This window comes from Bos javanicus, chromosome 3 (assembly GCF_032452875.1).
Source record: "Bos javanicus breed banteng chromosome 3, ARS-OSU_banteng_1.0, whole genome shotgun sequence".
NCBI lineage: Eukaryota > Metazoa > Chordata > Mammalia > Artiodactyla > Bovidae > Bos > Bos javanicus.
Window position 1 is genome coordinate 118,515,409 of NC_083870.1, and position 17,731 is coordinate 118,533,139.

The window sequence follows — 17,731 nt, forward strand, 5'->3', positions numbered from 1 at the left end:
CAGCCTGGGGCTGAGCCTTGGGCAGAAAGTCAGGTGGATGTGAGGCTGGGCACCACCCGGAAGCCTCACCCAGCCTGAGCCTCGCCCTCTGGCCCTGCAGGCCTCGTGTGGCACTTCCCTTGTGTCTGCAGCCGCGGCTCCCCCTGCGCGGGGGCCCTCGCCCTCCCCCGGCTCCCTACATCCTGCCCCATGGTACCTGTGGTGAACCTTGGCTTGGCTGGGGGCTCCTGCACGGACATGGGGAAGGTGGCGGATGCGGGGGAGGACTGTGCCCGGGACAGGGGCCGGTGTCCGCCAAAGGACACGGGGATGCCAGCAGCCTCCATGGACGCCTGGTAGTTCCTCAGCTGGTGGATCCGCTGCTGCTCCAGGAGGAGGGCTTGCTGCAGGTGGAGAAAAGGGGCCACTCTGTTGCTTCCCAGCATCTCCAGTCCCCGGCTGCAGGGCTACGGGGGCCCCTCTCCCAGATCCTCCACCACACTGCCCCCGGGCTCCCAGTGCAGAACCTCATGCCAGGCTGCTGGGGAGAAGCCTGCCCTCTGGGCCAGGAGGGTGGCCAGCAAGGCGGCGGCCTAGGGCCCTGCTGATGAGTCTGCACATCCCCATGGGGAGATAGACCGTCAGTGGAAAAGCCTGCTCAGAGCTGATGGGAGGTCGGGGTAGCCTGGGGGCCGTGGAGGGCTCCTTGAGGAGGTGACACCTGGGGGCAGGGTGGCAGTACCCAGGCAGAGGGTGCTGGCGGTGGGGTGGACTCTGGGGTGTGAAGGCAGGGACTCGGGGCAGGTCCGGTTTTGCCCAGGGAGGTGGATGGAGCCCGGGGAGAGGTGGTGGGATGGGTCGGGGGCCTGCCGGCCCTGCCAGGAGCACGGCTGCTTCTGTGGGGACCTGGGGGGGTCTCCTCCCCACACGGCCGAGGAGGGAAGGGCAGGACTCCCTACTTTGGACCCCCCCTGCAGGAGGTGAGGAGCAGGCCGCTGCCCCTGCCTTGGGCCTCCCTCCTCAGGTGCTTCCTCCCGCGGCCTCTCCAGACGTGACACCTGACGCCTCCGGAGCAGGTGCCCATCTCAAGGTGACTCTGCAGACTGCTGTGCATGCCACCGCATTTCCCCGAGACGAGCTCTGCTTGCGGTTCTCCCGAGAACCAGACACCCAGCGCCTCTGCTCACTGCCTCAGGCTCAGAGCCCAGGAATAATTCCCTAAGAGAATGCCGACCACCTTATCATTGGCAAGACACCAGCCCTAAAAAACTGCCTCCCAGTTTCACACCAGACAGTAAGAGCATGGCGCTGAATTCCAGTTATAAGAGGAGACCGCCGCCTCTGTGAATGGGCGAGGCCCTGACCTAAGCCCCCAGCGCGGGAACGAGGCCCGCAGCCCGGACGGCCCGCCTGGCGCACTCACACTGCAGGAGTCTACACGGCCGCGGGGACAGTGGCTTCCCCTGCCCTGACCTCCTGCTGTCATTAGCACTGGCTCCAGGGCCCCTTGAAGAGCAGGGGTTTAGCGCTAACACCGGCTGACACGTGAGACAGGCTGCCCTCTGAATGAGGACTAGCGAAAGTGACCGCCAGCCACCTGTGGCCCCGCCTTTAAATGCGAAGCCACGGAGAAGGCTGGCCTGCTACCCAAGAGAGGCTCCCGGGAAACGGAGGCGCTGAGCTGAGCCTGGGTGTCACCTCCCACCCTGGTCCCAGGGGCAGTGGGGGAGGCACCCCCTGGGCTGTCGGGGGAGGAGTCGTCTGCCTGGGCGGCCAGCACCAGGCCCACGGGGAGGGTTGGGTGAGCCAGGGCCCCACATCCCAGGTGCTGAGCTCCACAATGAAGGACACCATTAGATCTTAGAGTCCACCCCTCGGACGCCCTGGCCCAGCTTCTCAGGAACAACATGGGGTTTTGACTCGCTAGCTGACTGTCCCAGTGTTTTCTCGTCCCAGCCATATTACTCTTCACTGTAAGTTAGTGAATCATTATTGGATATATTTATCAGTCTCTTAGGAGTCTGTTAGCTGTGTGTCAGTGCCAGGGAACCTCACTGGCTCTGGGTGTCCAGACCAGGCTGCTTTTCTGGATCTGTCAGGCTGGTCACTAGTGTCTTCTTGGCCCCAAAAGTCCTGGCTTCTGACCAGATGCTGTAAACCTTCTTGATCAATGATTAAGTCAGCCTCCCTCTTCCCCTTCTATGCTGAATCCACCAGCATTCAGATTTGGGTTAATCTGCAGCCTTTGGGCCTGAAGGGGAACCATCCCTAGGGAGTCTGGGGCTTGTTCAGCTGAGAAGCAGGTGCATAAATACACACAGTGGACAGAGGGCCAGTGTCTCTGCGGGTGATGCCTGCAAAGCAAGGCTCACATCACATCTGCCTCCTGTATCAACAGGGAAAGCTAGGGGCCTGGATCGGCAGGTTTGGAGAACGACGCCCTTGGACTTGCTCTAGGGGCCCTGCTCACCCCCTGCTGCCCGCCCCCCTGCTCTGTGGGTACCTGTCTGAAGAGCAGCTCCTGCTCTGTGGGCGGCCGCTGGCCAGGCTCCGCCTCCCGCGGGGGCTCCGTCTCCTCGTCATCACTCTCGATGGGCTCCTGCTTCACCTGCACCCCGGCCAGCGCGTGGGCCTCCTTCTGCCCTGGGAGCCGGTCCAGGAAGGGCTCCTCCAGGAGCGCCTGGTGCTCCCGCAGCTCCTCCTCTGTCTCCTCGGGGTGGCTCTCGGGCTGCCGGGCCGGCTCGCTGGGTTTGGGGATCATCTGTAACACAGGGGTACCGGGTGGAGCGTGGCAGGACGGGGGTGAGGGAGGTGCTGGGACAGGAAGGGTGTGGTCACAGAGCCCACGTCTCGGGATCAGAGGGTCTGACCATCCATGGACGCTGTTACCCTGGGCTGAGGCAGGACACACACACAGACAGACAGACACAGACAGACACAGAGCCCCCGTCTCAGGAACAATGGGGCTGATCCTCCGAGGATGTTGTCACTCTTGGCTGAGGCAGGGGACACGCAGACACACACACGCAGACATGCACACACACGCCAGGCACTGTACACACACACACACACACACACACACGCACACACACGCACACACACACACACAGACACACACACACGCCAGGCACTGTGTACACACACACACACACACACACACACACACACACACACACACACAGAGGTGCTGTCCGTGGTGCTGAGATAAAACACAGCCTAGCGTGGTACCTTGGAGAAGGTGATGGCACCCCACTCCAGTACTCTTGCCTGGAAAATCCCATGGACGGATGAGCCTGGTAGGCTGCAGTCCATGGGGTCGCTAAGAGTCGGACACGACTGAGGGACTTCACTTTCACTTTTCTCTTTCATGCATTGGAGAAGGAAATGGCAACCCACTCCAGTACTCTTGCCTGGAAACTCCCATGGACGGATGAGCCTGGTAGGCTGCAGTCCATGGGGTCTCTAAGAGTTGGACACGACTGAGTGACTTCACTTTTACTTTTCACTTTCATGCACTGGAGAAGGAAACAGCAACCCACTCCAGTGTTCTTGCCTGGAGAATCCCAGGGACGGGGAAGCCTGGTGGGCTGCTGTCTATGGGGTCGCACAGTCGGACATGACTAAAGCGACTTAGCAGCAGCAGCAGCAACGTGGTACCTGCTGTCATGTGCCTGTCTGCCAGGCCCAGTGAATCGCAATGCGGTCACTCACCACAATCGCGAGGTGTTGGCCCACGTCCGTACCTGGGTGTGAAGTGGGACCGGGGTGGGTGTACCCTCCTTCCTTCTCAGTCACCCCACCCGCCACCCCAGCAGCTCACACCCAGGCACCACGGGGACAGGCGGCCTCTGAGTCCACTCACCTGTGCCGCTGGCCCTGAGCCCGCAGCCGGCACACCATGCCCCCTCCCTGCTGAACTTCCACACACAAGAGCCCCGCCCTGGCAGGAAGGACGGATCCTTCCCCACGTCCTGACTGTTTCTAGAAGGAAAGCAAGGGCTTCCGAGAAGCCTTAAGTTTTAGTCCTGAGCACTTGTGTTTTAAAAAGTCCTTATGGAGCCACCTGCTCCCTCACCCACACCTGGACGAGCGCAGCCTGGCCCCTGAGGGGAGGACTGGGGACGCCTGTGCTAGGGCTGGGCTGCATTTGTGGTAGCTGGCCGGGGTCAGCTGTACCGCGGGCCCCAGGGCCAGGCCCCAGAGGAGGACAGACCCACTGACACCCTCCGGAACAGCTGGCTTGCTCTGCCGAGTGAGCAGTTTCCACTGGGCTAGGGGCTTGTTCTAGTGACCGTCCCCTGAGCTGCTGTGCTAAGCTCTGCAAAGGAAGCACGCTGTGAAAGGCACGCCCCAGCCTCTCTACATCTGCCCCAAGGCACCATCTCCTGAGGAAGTTTCAATCCAGCCAGAACACGGAGGACGCTGCTCCGTGAGCAGGTCCGAGCCCAGCGGAAGGTGAGGGGCGTGAGTGGGGACACAGCCGCGGGGTGGGCAGGGGGCAGACAGGCTCTGAACCATTTCGAGTGAACAATCCTCCAACCTTACATCTGGTGATTTGACTGACTTCTCACAGTGGTTCATCCAAAAAAGTGTTCTGAACATCTGTTTTTGAAGATTTGGGGATCTGTCCATCTCATCTGCTTCCCACATACCTGCAGCCAGTGAGGCCCCCCTCTGAGCTTTGTGCCTGGACAGAGTCCACTGAGGGTGAGACCACCAGTACCCCCAGATCGGGCTGGGGGCAGGAGGACCCATCTCCACCAGCAGAGGGCGCTGGGTCTCTCCCAGGCCCCCCAGGTCCACAGGGGCCTGTAAACCTCAGCAGGTGGCATCAGGAGTCTCAGCTTTATGGTCCGTGGGGTCAAAGCGCTCGCGTTTCTGTCATCCCTCAACGTTTGGTGCAGAGCCCAACAGGTAACAGGCTGGGGTTGATGGGGAGGGTTGATGGGAGGTTTGGGGAGCACAGGGCCTGGGAAGGTGGCTGGGGGACAGACTGGTGAGTAGATGTCACAGCAGAGTGACGGGGAGGGAACAAGGATGCGGGAGAGTGGGAGAAGGCAAGGCCCCTGTGATGTGCTCCAGGGTGAGGCTGTGAGAGAAGAGGCTGTGGGCACTGGGTGGGGGTCAGGGAAGAGGACACGGGGACGGGGCATGGACAGCGGGGGGGACATGGGGACGGGAGCCCCCAGCACCACAGACATAAGCCTCCAGATGATGGTCTGGGAGGCAGGTGCTGTCTCAGAGTGGGAGGCAAGCTCCTCTCTGCTGTGGGAAGATCCCAAAGAGTCAGGCTGAGAACGGGTGGGGTCAGGTGACTGCCTGCAGAGAAATGACCCTTTGGGGGCTCAGCGGGGGGGGAGGGGGCGGAAGGTCAGCAGAGGGGCTGGTCCAGGCACACCAGGGTACCCCGGGGATTCCAGGCCAGGTGCCTGAGGACACCTGCATGGAGGAAGGTCGGGGCGGGAGGGGCATGGGACCCGGGCCTGCCGCAGAGAGGCTGAGACCCAAACTCTGGGAGATCTGCAAGGGGCTGTCCTGGGAAGGGGGATCCGAGCAAGGGGTAGGGCGATGGGCCAGGGCTGGAGGTGACGGTTAGGAAGAAGGCAGACGGGAAACGGAGGTGGGAAGCATGGATGCTCCAGGCTAGGCTTGCGGAGCCGGGGTGGCCGAGAGCCTGGGAGGGCACGCGGACAGAGGGAGCAGGAGAGAGGCTCACCCAGGGGACAGAGAGGGGGCGGGCAGGGCCCCCCTAGGGGACTTGGAGAAGCTGTGTCTGATCCTGGAGGAGCTGGGGCTGCCCCAGGCCCTGCCAGGAGGTCAGCTCTGAGTGGGCACGCGTGACCTTGGGAACGATCGCGGTGACCTAGCAGCAAACGGCACACGCAGACCTGCTCTGTCTCCCCAAGGCCTTCTGGACCTCACGAGCACCCTCTCACCAACTAAACGAGAACGGAGGTAACTGCATGTTTGGAACAACAAGCTTCTAAAAGCCAGACTGGAGTTCAGGGCCCAAACCAAACTGGTGAGCAGGCCAGCGTTCAAGATTACTGGACACGCTCACCATTAGATGCCCAAACAAATGGGACCCAGAGCTCATGTTCACAATTGAGCTGAGGAGCAGTAACACATGCGAGGAATGGCTGAGACCCCGGTGCACTCCAGCCAGGGCCGCGGGCCTTGGCTCAGGAGCCTTCAGGCCATGGGCATGAAAGACAGAGGGTGGAAATGTCAGTGCTGGCAGTGCTGGGTACGACTGTCAGCTCCCTGCACTCTCCGGGAGATCAGTGTATAAACACTTCAATCAACTGTCGCTGGTGACAGCAAACCAATCACGGAGTGAAATCCAGAGAGATCAGACAGCGTCTGTCTCTCTGTTGGAGAACACACCACACGTGAACAGGTGTTCCTGTCTTTCTAGTCTCCTACCCTATCACTCAGAGAACGACATAACACAATTAAGAAGACAGTCGGCATCAGAAAGGTGACACAGAGTGCCTTTGACACTTTGGCATCCATCTTGCCTACCTTAAAGGTGCCTTTCTTGCCCCATGGGGCTTCATTCAGCCGCCCCACCCGCCCCTGACCCCGCCCTGTGCCCTCTGGTAGGGGAGCCTGCCAGGCAGAGGGGCTCTGGGGCAGGGGTGCTGAGCCCGTGTCCAAGCGCTTGGGCGGGCAGTAGGGCCTGGTCTGGGGCAGCTTGCTGTTTGTTCAGGGCCCCCAGTTCTCCCAGGACAGAAGCTGCTGGGCAACGTGATGGCTCTGAGTTTAACCTTTAGAGGAACCGCTGGACAGCTTTCCAGAGTAGTTCATCTCATTCTCTATCAGAAAAGGGCTTTGCTTCCAATGTCAGCATTTGGAACCAGTTATTTGAAACTGCTGCTCTTGCTTCAATAACCAGCAGGGAGGGCCACACTGACCTTGGTGCCGCTTGCTGCTGAAAGCAGGTCGGGAGTGATCATCCACATGTTGGATTGAGGGACGCAGACCTCTGGGCAGGAGCCCTTTGGCCGAGGTTGCTGCAATGGGCAGGCAGAGCGCCAGTGTCCAGGGGCCTGGAACCTGTGTTTCGGGGGCCCTGTGCCTCTGCTGGGCACTCTCTACTGGGGACTCTCTGCTGAGAGTTTGCTTAAGAGGATAAATCCCCTTAAGAAACCCCAGAGACCCCTGAGGGGCAAGGAGAATAAGCCACCCAGGGACACTGACGCTTCGGGAACATAGCCCACCCCACTCCTGCCTCCTTTATGCCACCAACGGGACAAGCTGCTCACTGCCTGCGTCCCCGGCCCCGCCCGCAGCCCCAGCCCCGCCCCCACGTGTTCCAGGCTCCGCCCCCACGACTCCTGGCCCCGCCCCGCGCCTCACCTTGTTGAGGTGCAGCTGCGGCTGCTGGAAGTGCTGCTTGTGCTTCTCCAGGAACTGCTGGTGCTGCTGCTGGATGACCAGGTGCTGCAGCGCCTGCGTGCTCTGGGGCAGCGGCGCCGACTGCGTGCGGCCCAGCGGGCGGTGCTGCCGCAGCTTGTGCACCGAGGGCGCCACTCGCTCCGCCCCTACCAGGGGCTGCGCGTGCAGGGGCAGCGCGCCCAGGCCTGCAAGGTAGCGGTCTGGAGAGAGCACGGGGAGGGGAGGAACAGAAGGGAGGCGCGAGGCCTGGTGAGTCTGTGACGGAGGCCGGCCGCCACCGCCTCCCAGAAGCCCGCCAGGCCTGCTCCAGCACGCTGACCACCCGAAGCCTGGACTTAGGGGCAGCGGCCAGTCATCTGGTCCCCCCATACTCAGGTCCAGGTCGTAAGTGGGCAGCCCCGGCACAGACGCCCTCAGAGGGGCCTGGCTGAGGAAGGGGCCAGGGTCTGGTGGCTTCAGGATGTTCTGGAAGACCAGTGAGTGGGCGCCTCCCTGACAGCCTCAGAAACCCGGGTGTGAGGAAGACACCTGCCCTTATGAACCAAACCATTTTAAAGGTCTCAAGACGTCGATTTTATACACAAAGAGGGCATCAACACTTGAAAAAAATTCTGATGCATGTCGTCAAAACCTCTGCAAATTTCTGGGAAAGGCTGTCACCTGCTGCCCAGGAGAAGGGCAGCTCAGCCGCACCGTGTCTGGGCTGTGTTTAAGTTAAGAATCTGTGTGGACCTAAGAGGGTAGGTTTGACTCTGTTTGAATCTTGCTTCAGAATGCGACCTCCTTATGTGAACCAGCAGGTGGAACGTCCTCCTTCTACATTCCTTTCGACCAGTAGTACTTTTTCTTTTACAAATTCTGGGTTTAGACAGTGAGTTGGTGATGGACAGGGAGGCCTGGCATGCTGCGATTCACGGGGCTGCAAAGAGTCGGACATGACTGAGCAACTGAATTGACTGACTGACTGACCATTTTCCCTGGTACCATAGGCAAAAGGGTGTAACAGACCCTTCCCAGGCCACCTGAGTGTCTGTCCTCTGGCACCAGAGCTGATCACTCAGGCTGCCTGTGACCCCAGATCAGGGCATCTGACCAGGAAAAACCACGGGTGGACAGACCACGCCAGCTCTCAGCTGCCCCGTGCTGACTCCTGGGAGGGGCTGTGTTGCCATGTTTAGTCAAACCCAAGCCCCCTCCAGCGGGTACTGACTGTCAGTCTTTTCCTAGTCCCTTCCTGGAGGTTATTTCTGTATTAAAATTTTTACTTTATCTACAAATAGAAAAAAAGGTTCAACTCTAGCAAAATTGTCCCTCGCTACCTTTTCAAAAAGTTAATCAGTCACAGTTCCCTGAACCACCATCACTTTTTATCCAACCCAAACAGTTTTCTGGAAAGATAAGTTATCTTAAACCTTATTATCTGCTTGGCTAGCAAACTAAAGTGAATAACTCGAAAGGTAGAACCAATTCTGTCCTGGGTTTTCTATCAATAGAAAAGTTAAAAACAAACAAAAACACAGCATCAGCGTAGAGAAGGTCTTCCAGAATTCATCCGTTGTTGGTCTGGTGGCTCAGACAGTAAAGAGTCTGCCTGCAACGCAGGAGACCCAGGTTCAATCCCTGGGTCGGGAAGATCCTCTGGAGAAGGAAATGGCAACACACTCCAGTATTCTTGCCTGGAGAATCCCATGGATGGAGGAGCCTGGTGGGCTACAGTCCCTGGGGTCGCAAGGAGTCAGACACAACTGAGCAACTTCACTTTCACTTTCTTTCACTTGGTCTGGGTATCATGGGGGATTAAATCATTTCACCAGCTTCCCAGGGGGCACTAGTGGTAAAGAACCCTCCTGCCAGTGCAGGAGACGTAAGAGACGTGGGTTCAATCCCTGAGTTGCGAAGATCCCCTGGAGGAGGGCATGGCAACCTACTCCAGTATTCTTGCCTGGAGAATCCCATGGACAGAGGAGCCTGGTGGCTACAGTCCATGAGCTGGCATAGAGTCGAACAAGACTGTGAAAGTCACTGAGTCTATATAGTCCATGGAATTCTCCAGGGCAGAACACTGCAGTGGGGAGCCTTTCCCTTCTCCAGGGGATCTTCCCAATCCAGGGATCAAACCCAGGTCTCCCACATTGCAGGTGGATTCTTTACCAGCTGAGCCACCAGGGAAGCCCAAGAATACTGGAGTGGGTAGCCTATCCCTTCTCCAGCAGATCTTCCTGACCCAGGACTCGAACCAGGGTCTCCTGCCTTGCAGGCGGATTCTTTACCAGCTGATAGACCAGGGAAGCCCTAAGTGACTCAGCACGCAAATCGTTTCATGGAGGGAAGAAGGATGTCAGCCACTGGACGCTGGACTTATGGGATTAAAAGTCCACTTAGTTACTGAAAGGCGCCCTCTCAGAAGACATCACTTATTTTTAAAGCTTCCTGGGCCCCCAAGAATGAGGGTGTCACAGGTGGCGGGGCTGCAGAGCCCTGCGCTGGGCCACTGGGCTGGCCATGCATCATATCCGCAGGGAAGCGTCTCTCGGTTTTAGAGGAAACACTTAATTCCAGAGATCCAGTGTCTGCTGTGACCCAGGTTAGGGAACCAGGACCCCAAGTGAGCTGGAAAGGCGGGGACTGTGGGTACTTCAGGGACCTCTCCCTGCAACTGGGGCTCCAGCTGCTTGATGCTGGCCCAGAAGCCCGCCTTGGCCAGGATGACACCACCCTGAGGATACAGGCCTCTGTCCCCGCAGGGTGCGGATGGCTGGCGGTGAGAGGCCTGACTTCCAGGGGACACCGGGGGAGCCCGTGTCTACATGGAGCCCCGGCTGTTCAGGCTAGACCCCGGTCTGGTTCCGCTTCCTCCCCTCCCCTCTCACCTCCATCCCCTTCACCCCAAATTAGGCTCTAGTGCTTCCAGGGGTGGGGGTAAAGCTGCGGGGCCCCCACACTCGAGGACAGCGTCGTGATCAGCACTCCTTAAAACTGGACATCTGACCTGCCAGGAGAAAGACCCCACACCTGGTCCAGTGTGGACTTAGGCCACACTTGAGTTCAGAAGTTTCTGGTTCAGGACTGGAAGATGACCCCTCAGACCATTCACAGGAGCTTTTGATGGTAACTGGAAACTGGTTGGTTTTTGGAATGTGCTGTGAAACTTCCAAGCACGAGGGCCCAGTACATTAGGATCCAATTCTGTCCCAGTGACCAGCTGGCCTGCAGAGGCTGGCTGGACAGCAGGCCCTGGCGGCCTGCGGCTGCCCTCGTCCAGTCCAAGTGAAGGGACCTGAGGGTGGCCGGTGCCGAGCGGCTCCTCCCGGGGACAGGGCGGGCCAGCCTGTCCTCAGAGGTCCTCTCTGGGGCAGGAGGTGAAGAGGACAACGGGACGGGAGCTCCTGGTGAGCACCCAGCCCTTCCGTGGACACCTGGGCTGAAGGTTCCCTTCACCTGCACTAACAGCGAGCGGATCTGCAAACAAAGGTGCCACACAGATGCCCCCCCAGGTGTGGGGTTAAAGAAGAAGAGCAGTTGGAAAGCAAATCGCCCTGTGTTCTGGGCCTGGTTCTGCAGCGCCGGCCTTGGCGCTGGGGATCCTGCTCAGTCCACGTGGATTCTCATGTGGAATCCACGTGAGACAGGTGATTCCTGTGGCCTGAGCCCTTACACACCCACTGCCCATCTTAAAGAGTCTTTAAAGCTGGGGAGTCTTTAAAGCACCTTGACCAGCTGCTCAGAGCTCAACCTGGGGACTGTCTGGGGCTCTTTTCAGGAGAAGACTGGAGCACAGAATCACCAGCTGTCAGGAGCCTCCTGCAGTGGCGAGGACCCAGGCTGTGGGAGCCACTCTGAGTGGGCACCACGTGGAATTCACACCCACATGCCCGCTCCCCGATGGACCCGGGCTGGCTGCTCCTCCCGCATGGTCAGCCTTTGTGGAATGACGTGGCCCTAGCTCTGACACCGTCTATCTGTCCACAGTGACCACCAGCAAGCAGGCAGGTCTGTGGGCCTTGGGAGCCTCAGAGAACCTACCAGAAGCCAGCCTGCAGCGCGAGCCTGACTCTTCCTGACATGGCTCAGACACCGCCTGGCACCAGGTGCCACCGCAGAGGTTATCTGCCATGACCCTTCCGGCATCAGACGCTGAGGGGGTGCTGGGAGGGGCTGTGCAAGGTATCTCGGTGTCTGTGCTCTGGGGGACAGAGGTGTGCAGAGAAGCTGCCCGTGCTGGGCGCCCGGGAGGCCCCCGAGCTGGGCCTGACACGGAGGAAGGGCCCTGAGGCCGGGCGTGCAGAAGGCGACGTGGGCCTCGTCAGTGCTGAGGAAGCCTGCACCCTGAGCGCAGCGTGGGTCGGGCGCTGTGCACTGGGCCGGAGCCATCTGACTGCGCTCCCTGTGCTGGCGGAATGGTCCCCGTTCCTACCACGCCTCAGCCAGTGGCCACATCAGAACGTGGCGAGTCACACGTGGGATGGAGAAGCCACACCTGGCCTCCGCTTTTAACTGTCGCTGTCTGGGGGAGGGACGGTGGCAGGGGTCGTTGGGGAGTTTGGGATGGACGATACGCACTGCTGGGTTTAAAATGGGGAACTAACAGACCTGTTGTGCAGCACACGAACCCTGCTCCGTGTGGTGTGGCGGCCTGGATGGGAGGCGGGTTTGAGGGAGCACGGATATGTGTGTGTGAGTGGCTGGATCTCCACTGCTCACCTGAAACTGTCACCATATTGTTTGTTAACAATGAAAGTGAGATTTTCACTATGAAAGTGGCTATGAAAGTGAAAGCCTTAGTTGCTCAGTCGAGTCTGTCTCTGCGACCCTATGGACGGCAGCCCGCCAGGCTCCTCTGTCCATGGGATTTTTCTAAGCAAGAACACTGGAGTGGGTTGCCATTCCCTTCTCCAGGGGAATCTCCCTGACCCATGGGTTAAATCTGAGTCTCCCGCATTGCAGGCAGACGTTTTACCGTCTGAGCCACCAGGGAAGTATTGTTTGTTAATTGGCTATACCCTAATACAAAATAAAAAGTAAAAAGAGAAGAAAGAAAAGTGAAAACCCCACAACTTCCAGTGTCAATGTGAATGGCCACAGCTCTGGACCTGGGGAGGGCTTCCTGGAGTGTCCACAGGAGTATAAGGTGACCCCAGGGAGGCCCGGGAACAGGGAGGGGGGCAGGGAAGGGCCCACAGGACGCTGGGAAGGACAGACAGGCCGGCTGGGAAGTGAGGGAGAGAGCAAGGGCGAATGCTGAGAACGATAAAACCAAATGTCACCAGCAGAGCAACCAACAGCTGAGGAGGACTCCCCTGCTGATACTGATACTGGGGGCTCTGTTGGCCCTCCTAAAACCTGGGGAGGAAGCCGAAGACCCAGCTGGATGGCCTGGACCTGGGAGGTCAGCTCTGCAGCAGGGCCCCCTCGTTTCACAGCGAACCCTGAGCACTCTGTCACTTGGAAAGTAACACCTTTACACTGCTGTTGCTATGCAAATTTTATAGCAAATCTGTGTGTGTGTGTGTGTGTGTGAGAGTCGCTCAATGATGTCTGACTCTTTGTGACCCCATGGACTGTAGCCCACCAGGCTCCTCTGTCCATGGGATTCTCCAGGCAGTAATTCTGGAGTGGGTTGCTATGCCCTCCTCCAGGGGATCTTCCCCACCCAGGGATTAAACCTGGTCTCCTGCATTGCAGGCAGAATCTTTACCATCTGAGCCACCAGGAAAGCCCTAATTTTTTTTTCTAAACATAACCACCCATTAGATGGGGCACATTTAAAAAAATAAAACGTTACTGCTGATAGGAATCTGCTGCCCTGCAGGGCCAGCTCTGTGCTCCATCACACTCTGAGCACCCAAAGGGCAGACACATCAGGGGGCTGGCAACCTGCTCTTGGGAAATCAACCAGAAGGTGTGTCTGACGCTCTGGCTTCCACGCCCCTGGCTCTGTGAGTGGACTTGGTCTCTGCGGCCACAGCCTGGCGTGGGAGGGCTTGGGTGCAGGAGTTCTCGGGGACAGGTTACCCGCTCTCCCCCGGGGAGCCCAGGACGGCCCGACGCGGCCCGCTCACCTGTGACGAGGGGCGTCTGCGTGGGCGGCTGCTCCAAGAGGACCACATGCTGCAAGAGGGAGCCCGGGGCTGCCCCCGCGTCCCGCTCCAGAGGCGCTGCTCCCAGGTAGGGGGCGAGGTGGGTACCAGGGAAGAGGGAGATGCGCTGCTGCAGGGCGGGGAGGGCCAGTCTCTCGGCCTCCTGCTGGCCGGCCGCCCCCTGGACAGACAGACACAGCCAGGTGCCCGGGTCAGGGGCCTGGGGGGGGGCTGCCCTGCACCACCGCCTCACAGACCCCGGGGGCGCCCACTTACCGTGGAGGGGCCGGTGGCGGGCAGCCCCAGTGTGATGTTGGGCAGGGATGGTGACGTGTAGAGGGGCAGCGGACCCACCGAGCCCTCTCGTGCCACGAGTCTGTGTGCCAGGCTGGTCTGCAGACAGAGTACACGGGCGTCACGGAGGCTGCACGGCCAGGCCTGGGCGGCCTGTGCCACAGGAAGCAATGAGAGAAGACCCTCCAGGGGAGGCTGAGGTCCAGTCTGAGGTCCCCGGGACGGAGGCGCATGAACAAGGACAGCTCGGAGGCAGACAAGGCATCGCAAAGCCGTCAACTCTGACTCACGACCCGGCCCTCTCTTGTCTGCTCCTCCTGTTCAATCCACACAACACTGTAAAAGTGTCAGAATAAACCTAGGATAATACACTTAAACATGTAGTCTCAGGGTCGGGAACGTCCTTCCAAAGGTTATGTGAGAGGTAGGAACCAGAGAGGGAGATGCTGATTAGAGAAAAATGCCTTCACACAAAAGGCAGATATCAGCGATGCCAAGGTTGGCAACCGTAGTACAGACAAAGGCCACATATAAAGAGCACGCAAATTAAACAACAGTGAGTGAGAAGTGACAAAGAAGAGCCAGGATGGAGAAGAAACTCATGTGAAAAAAAAAATCAGCAGTGATCTAAATAAAAAAAACATTTAAAAACCTACGCAATTGGCAAAGATATTTTAGAATGACAACAACATCTTGACCCAGAGAAACATAACCATACTGCTGGGTGGGCCATAATCAGCCTGCTCCTTCTACAGGACACTTTGGCCATCCACGTCAAAAGTCTTAAAAACAGACCTAGCCTTTGATCTTAAACCTGACTCCACTCGCAGGACATACTCTCGGGAGAGGAAGCTGGAGACAGAAGGACTTGACCACAGCAGCGTTCACAGGGCCCTACAGCCGGTCAGAGGGTAAAGCCACGAGGCGTGTTCACACACAGGACACGGCCCTCCACGGGGACACTCAGGTCGGAAAAATTCTGTTGATGATTGGAACCTTATTTATCGTGTGTGCTTAAGTGCCAGTCTCCGAGGGCTTGAATTACTGTCCTATTTCATGTCGTTCTGCCTCTAGAATGAAGGTTCCTGGCAGAGAGGACACTGTCGTATTCACACCGTCCCCTCAGTAGTAGAGAACGGCACTAACAATGGACTCACAACCGGTTTTCTCCCAGCTCTTCTCACAAAGGAGCGTATCATTAAGGCTGAGAAACATTTTGCCTGCTTTAAGATTTCACTGGCACGGTTAGAAAGAATATGAGCTGAAAGTCACTGTGAACAAGGGCGGGCTGCAGCCCCGGCCGGTAAGTGCCCCTCGGTCCATCGGAGGACGGAGCGATGACCACCCCAGGGCGTGTGTGCTGGAGTCCCGTGCCAGGCAGCGGGCCCTGGGCAGCTTCCTCGTGTCACACGCACGGTGTCAGTGGAAACTCACACGCACTTGTGCTCCAAGGGCACCGTAGGAAGGGCCCCTGGGGAGGGAGGTTAGTGTGGCTCTCCTAGTGAAGGCTGCAGCCACTTTACTCTGTTCACATAGTAAATGGTACAGGAATGACTAAAGGGCGACTTTAAAAGTAGCCCTTTTTCTGGTTTTAAAAAAATCAGCAAGCTCTGATTTAGAGAAAGTGACTGAGCTTGCCAAGGAAAGCATGATTCCACTGTATTATCACTGTCCAGGAACAGAACAAGCGAACACTGAGTGCTTGAAAGTTGTCATTTCCTCTTTATAACCAAGGCTTTTTTCTAAAAAAAACAAACAAACCAAACCTACTTTACTTTTAGAAATCAAGCGGCCTTCTGGGAACTGTCTGATGTGCTCACTGGTCTACGTTTCCAGTGCTGGCCATCTACACTTGCCCTATGGCATGCCCCTCAGCTGTCCAGGAAGGCCGGGGCCAGGGCAGCACCCCCACTGACGTCCCCAGATCCCACCTGGCTTTCAGCATCGCATGAAGCTCCCTCCCTGGGGCGAGGCTGTCCAGGGTTGGGGAGCCCTGCTGCCCCCGTGTAAGGACGATGCTGAGCGTCCCTCGGTCCAGCAGGGAAGGCCAGTGGCCCACCTCCTGTGTGAGGACCCCTTGCCGCCCCTGGACCAGAGGAGGAGGAGGAGTGGCCAGCCCTGGCCTTGAGCTTACAGAGGCACTGAGGGAACTGTCCAGGCCTAACCAGACTGAAACCAACGAACGACATCCAACTGTGACCACATTTTCAAGGGCTAGCCTTGTGATTACTGTAAATATCTAACATAAAACACGTGAACTGCAATCTTTGTTTCTTGCAAATCCTTTGACACCTTCTATTAATTTCCAGTACTTTAATTTACATGAAAATGCAATTTGTAAAAATCAACATGCACCTTAAACCGGCATTCACTCAAATAAGGCATCTCTATGGTAGAAACCATTAGGTGAGTGACTACCCACTGAAACAAAACCAGGATCTGGGAGCACGACTGACAAGCCACATGCAGCCTTTACAGCTCATTCCAGGAAGCAACTTCTAGGCCAAGTTCTAAGGCTGCTAACAGGTAGATCTCAGCTATGACCTCAGCCTCACAGAGAAGGATTGCTAAAACTCTTAATCTAAACAAGTCTTTAAACAGGGAGGCTGAAATGCACAGGTAATAAAGATGTACAAGGAAAAGAATAAAGGGGGATTAACAAGCAAGAAGCAGCAGCATAAAATCAACTCAGTATCTAAAAATCTGCTTTTTATCTTAAGTGTCTAAAGACTGAAAATGGAGTGGACACGTGGGCCTGTGTACTCCAACCAAAGCCTTTCAGCCCTCTGGTGGGGCAGGACTCATTTCTAAACATTTAAGGAAGAGAGCAAATTACCGTGTTTGACAAATGACAGCCTCCTGTAAGTTGGAAGGAACTTAGAAAAAAAAAAAAAAACCTCACAAGAACCTCCTAGTCAGGAGCACCATCCAAGCAGGAAGCACACGGCACAGCCGGCTCAGTCCCGGGAAGCGGGGTGTGCAGCTGGCTCCCCTTCTGGCCAGCACCCGCCCACCCCAGTCGAGTGGAAACTGGCCCTGTGCAGGGGCCACAGGGCTGGCACAAGGCAAGCGCTCCAGACACTTGTGGCATGAGCCAGGGGAGCAAAGTGAATAAGGAGGAAAATGAAAGCATGGAGTGAAGGCTCCGGAACATCGCCCTGACCCAGGTCTGGTCAAGGGTGTGGCCTCCCGCCAGCCCTGAGGTCCCCCGCCTGGCTGGAACAGCCCCCAGGAGGGTTCTCCAGGAGCCACCTCTCAACCTGCAGCATAGCTGGGGTCTGACCGGCAGAGGTGAGGGGCACCGCCCCCCGTGGTCTGAGGCTTGGAGTTCCTGAGATGCCTCGGAGATGCTGCTCCGATGGTCAAGACGGAAGGGCGGCTGGACACCGCCCTGCGGACGAGCGCGCTGCGCACTGACCTCGGCCGGGATGCTGGGGACGGCGGGCGCGATCCCGTTCTCCGTGCTCACGTTCCCGGAGCTGTTGTTGGGCGAGCTGGGCGCGGAGCCTGGGGCACTGCTGCATGCCGAGTCTAGGAGGGAGAGACACTCGTGAGCCTGACCCGGGTCCCAGCGAGGACCCCGAGGTGTGAGCTGGGCTGGCCTCCCACTGTGGCGGCCCTCTGTTCTGAGCTGGCCGACTGTGGAAAGGACGGGACCACGGTTCCCACCCAGGGGCCATGGAGCTAATTCCCTGTTTCTGGCTGTGCTGTCAACTCGAGACCTTCACAAACCTGTGACCCCAGACGCGCCCCTGGAACCTTCTGAGCTGAACACACACTGTCAATTTTACTCCTCTTTGGTAAATGATCATAAACACTAGAAAAACAAGCCCTGAACAATCGTTAATACTGTAACAACAAGAGACGAGAAAGCACAGAGGCCAAACGCCTGTGAGCAGTGGAAGGTCAAGTACGCTGTGCTCATATGCAGCCTCCTCTGCCAACATCTGCTCTGAGCCAGTCCTCGAGTTTTTAGACTT

General features: G+C 57.9%; 1 protein-coding gene across 8 annotated transcripts in view; it reads right to left on the minus strand.

The window, feature by feature from the left end:
• The window catches only part of HDAC4 (histone deacetylase 4), a 292,464-nt gene that overhangs the window by 45,427 nt on the left and 229,306 nt on the right, over positions 1-17,731 (minus strand). For 6 of the 8 annotated variants that reach the window (XM_061412829.1, XM_061412826.1, XM_061412828.1 and 3 more), the window contains 7 exons: positions 17,170-17,282; positions 13,734-13,850; positions 13,440-13,638; positions 7,342-7,580; positions 6,897-6,995; positions 2,483-2,740; positions 197-383 (listed from right to left, as the gene is read on the minus strand). In XM_061412829.1, the coding sequence (XP_061268813.1) occupies positions 197-383; positions 2,483-2,740; positions 6,897-6,995; positions 7,342-7,580; positions 13,440-13,638; positions 13,734-13,850; positions 17,170-17,282 (1,212 nt within the window). The remainder of the gene's footprint in view (positions 1-196; positions 384-2,482; positions 2,741-6,896; positions 6,996-7,341; positions 7,581-13,439; positions 13,639-13,733; positions 13,851-17,169; positions 17,283-17,731) is intronic. The other 2 variants (XM_061412832.1, XM_061412831.1) reach the window with 1 other exon arrangement.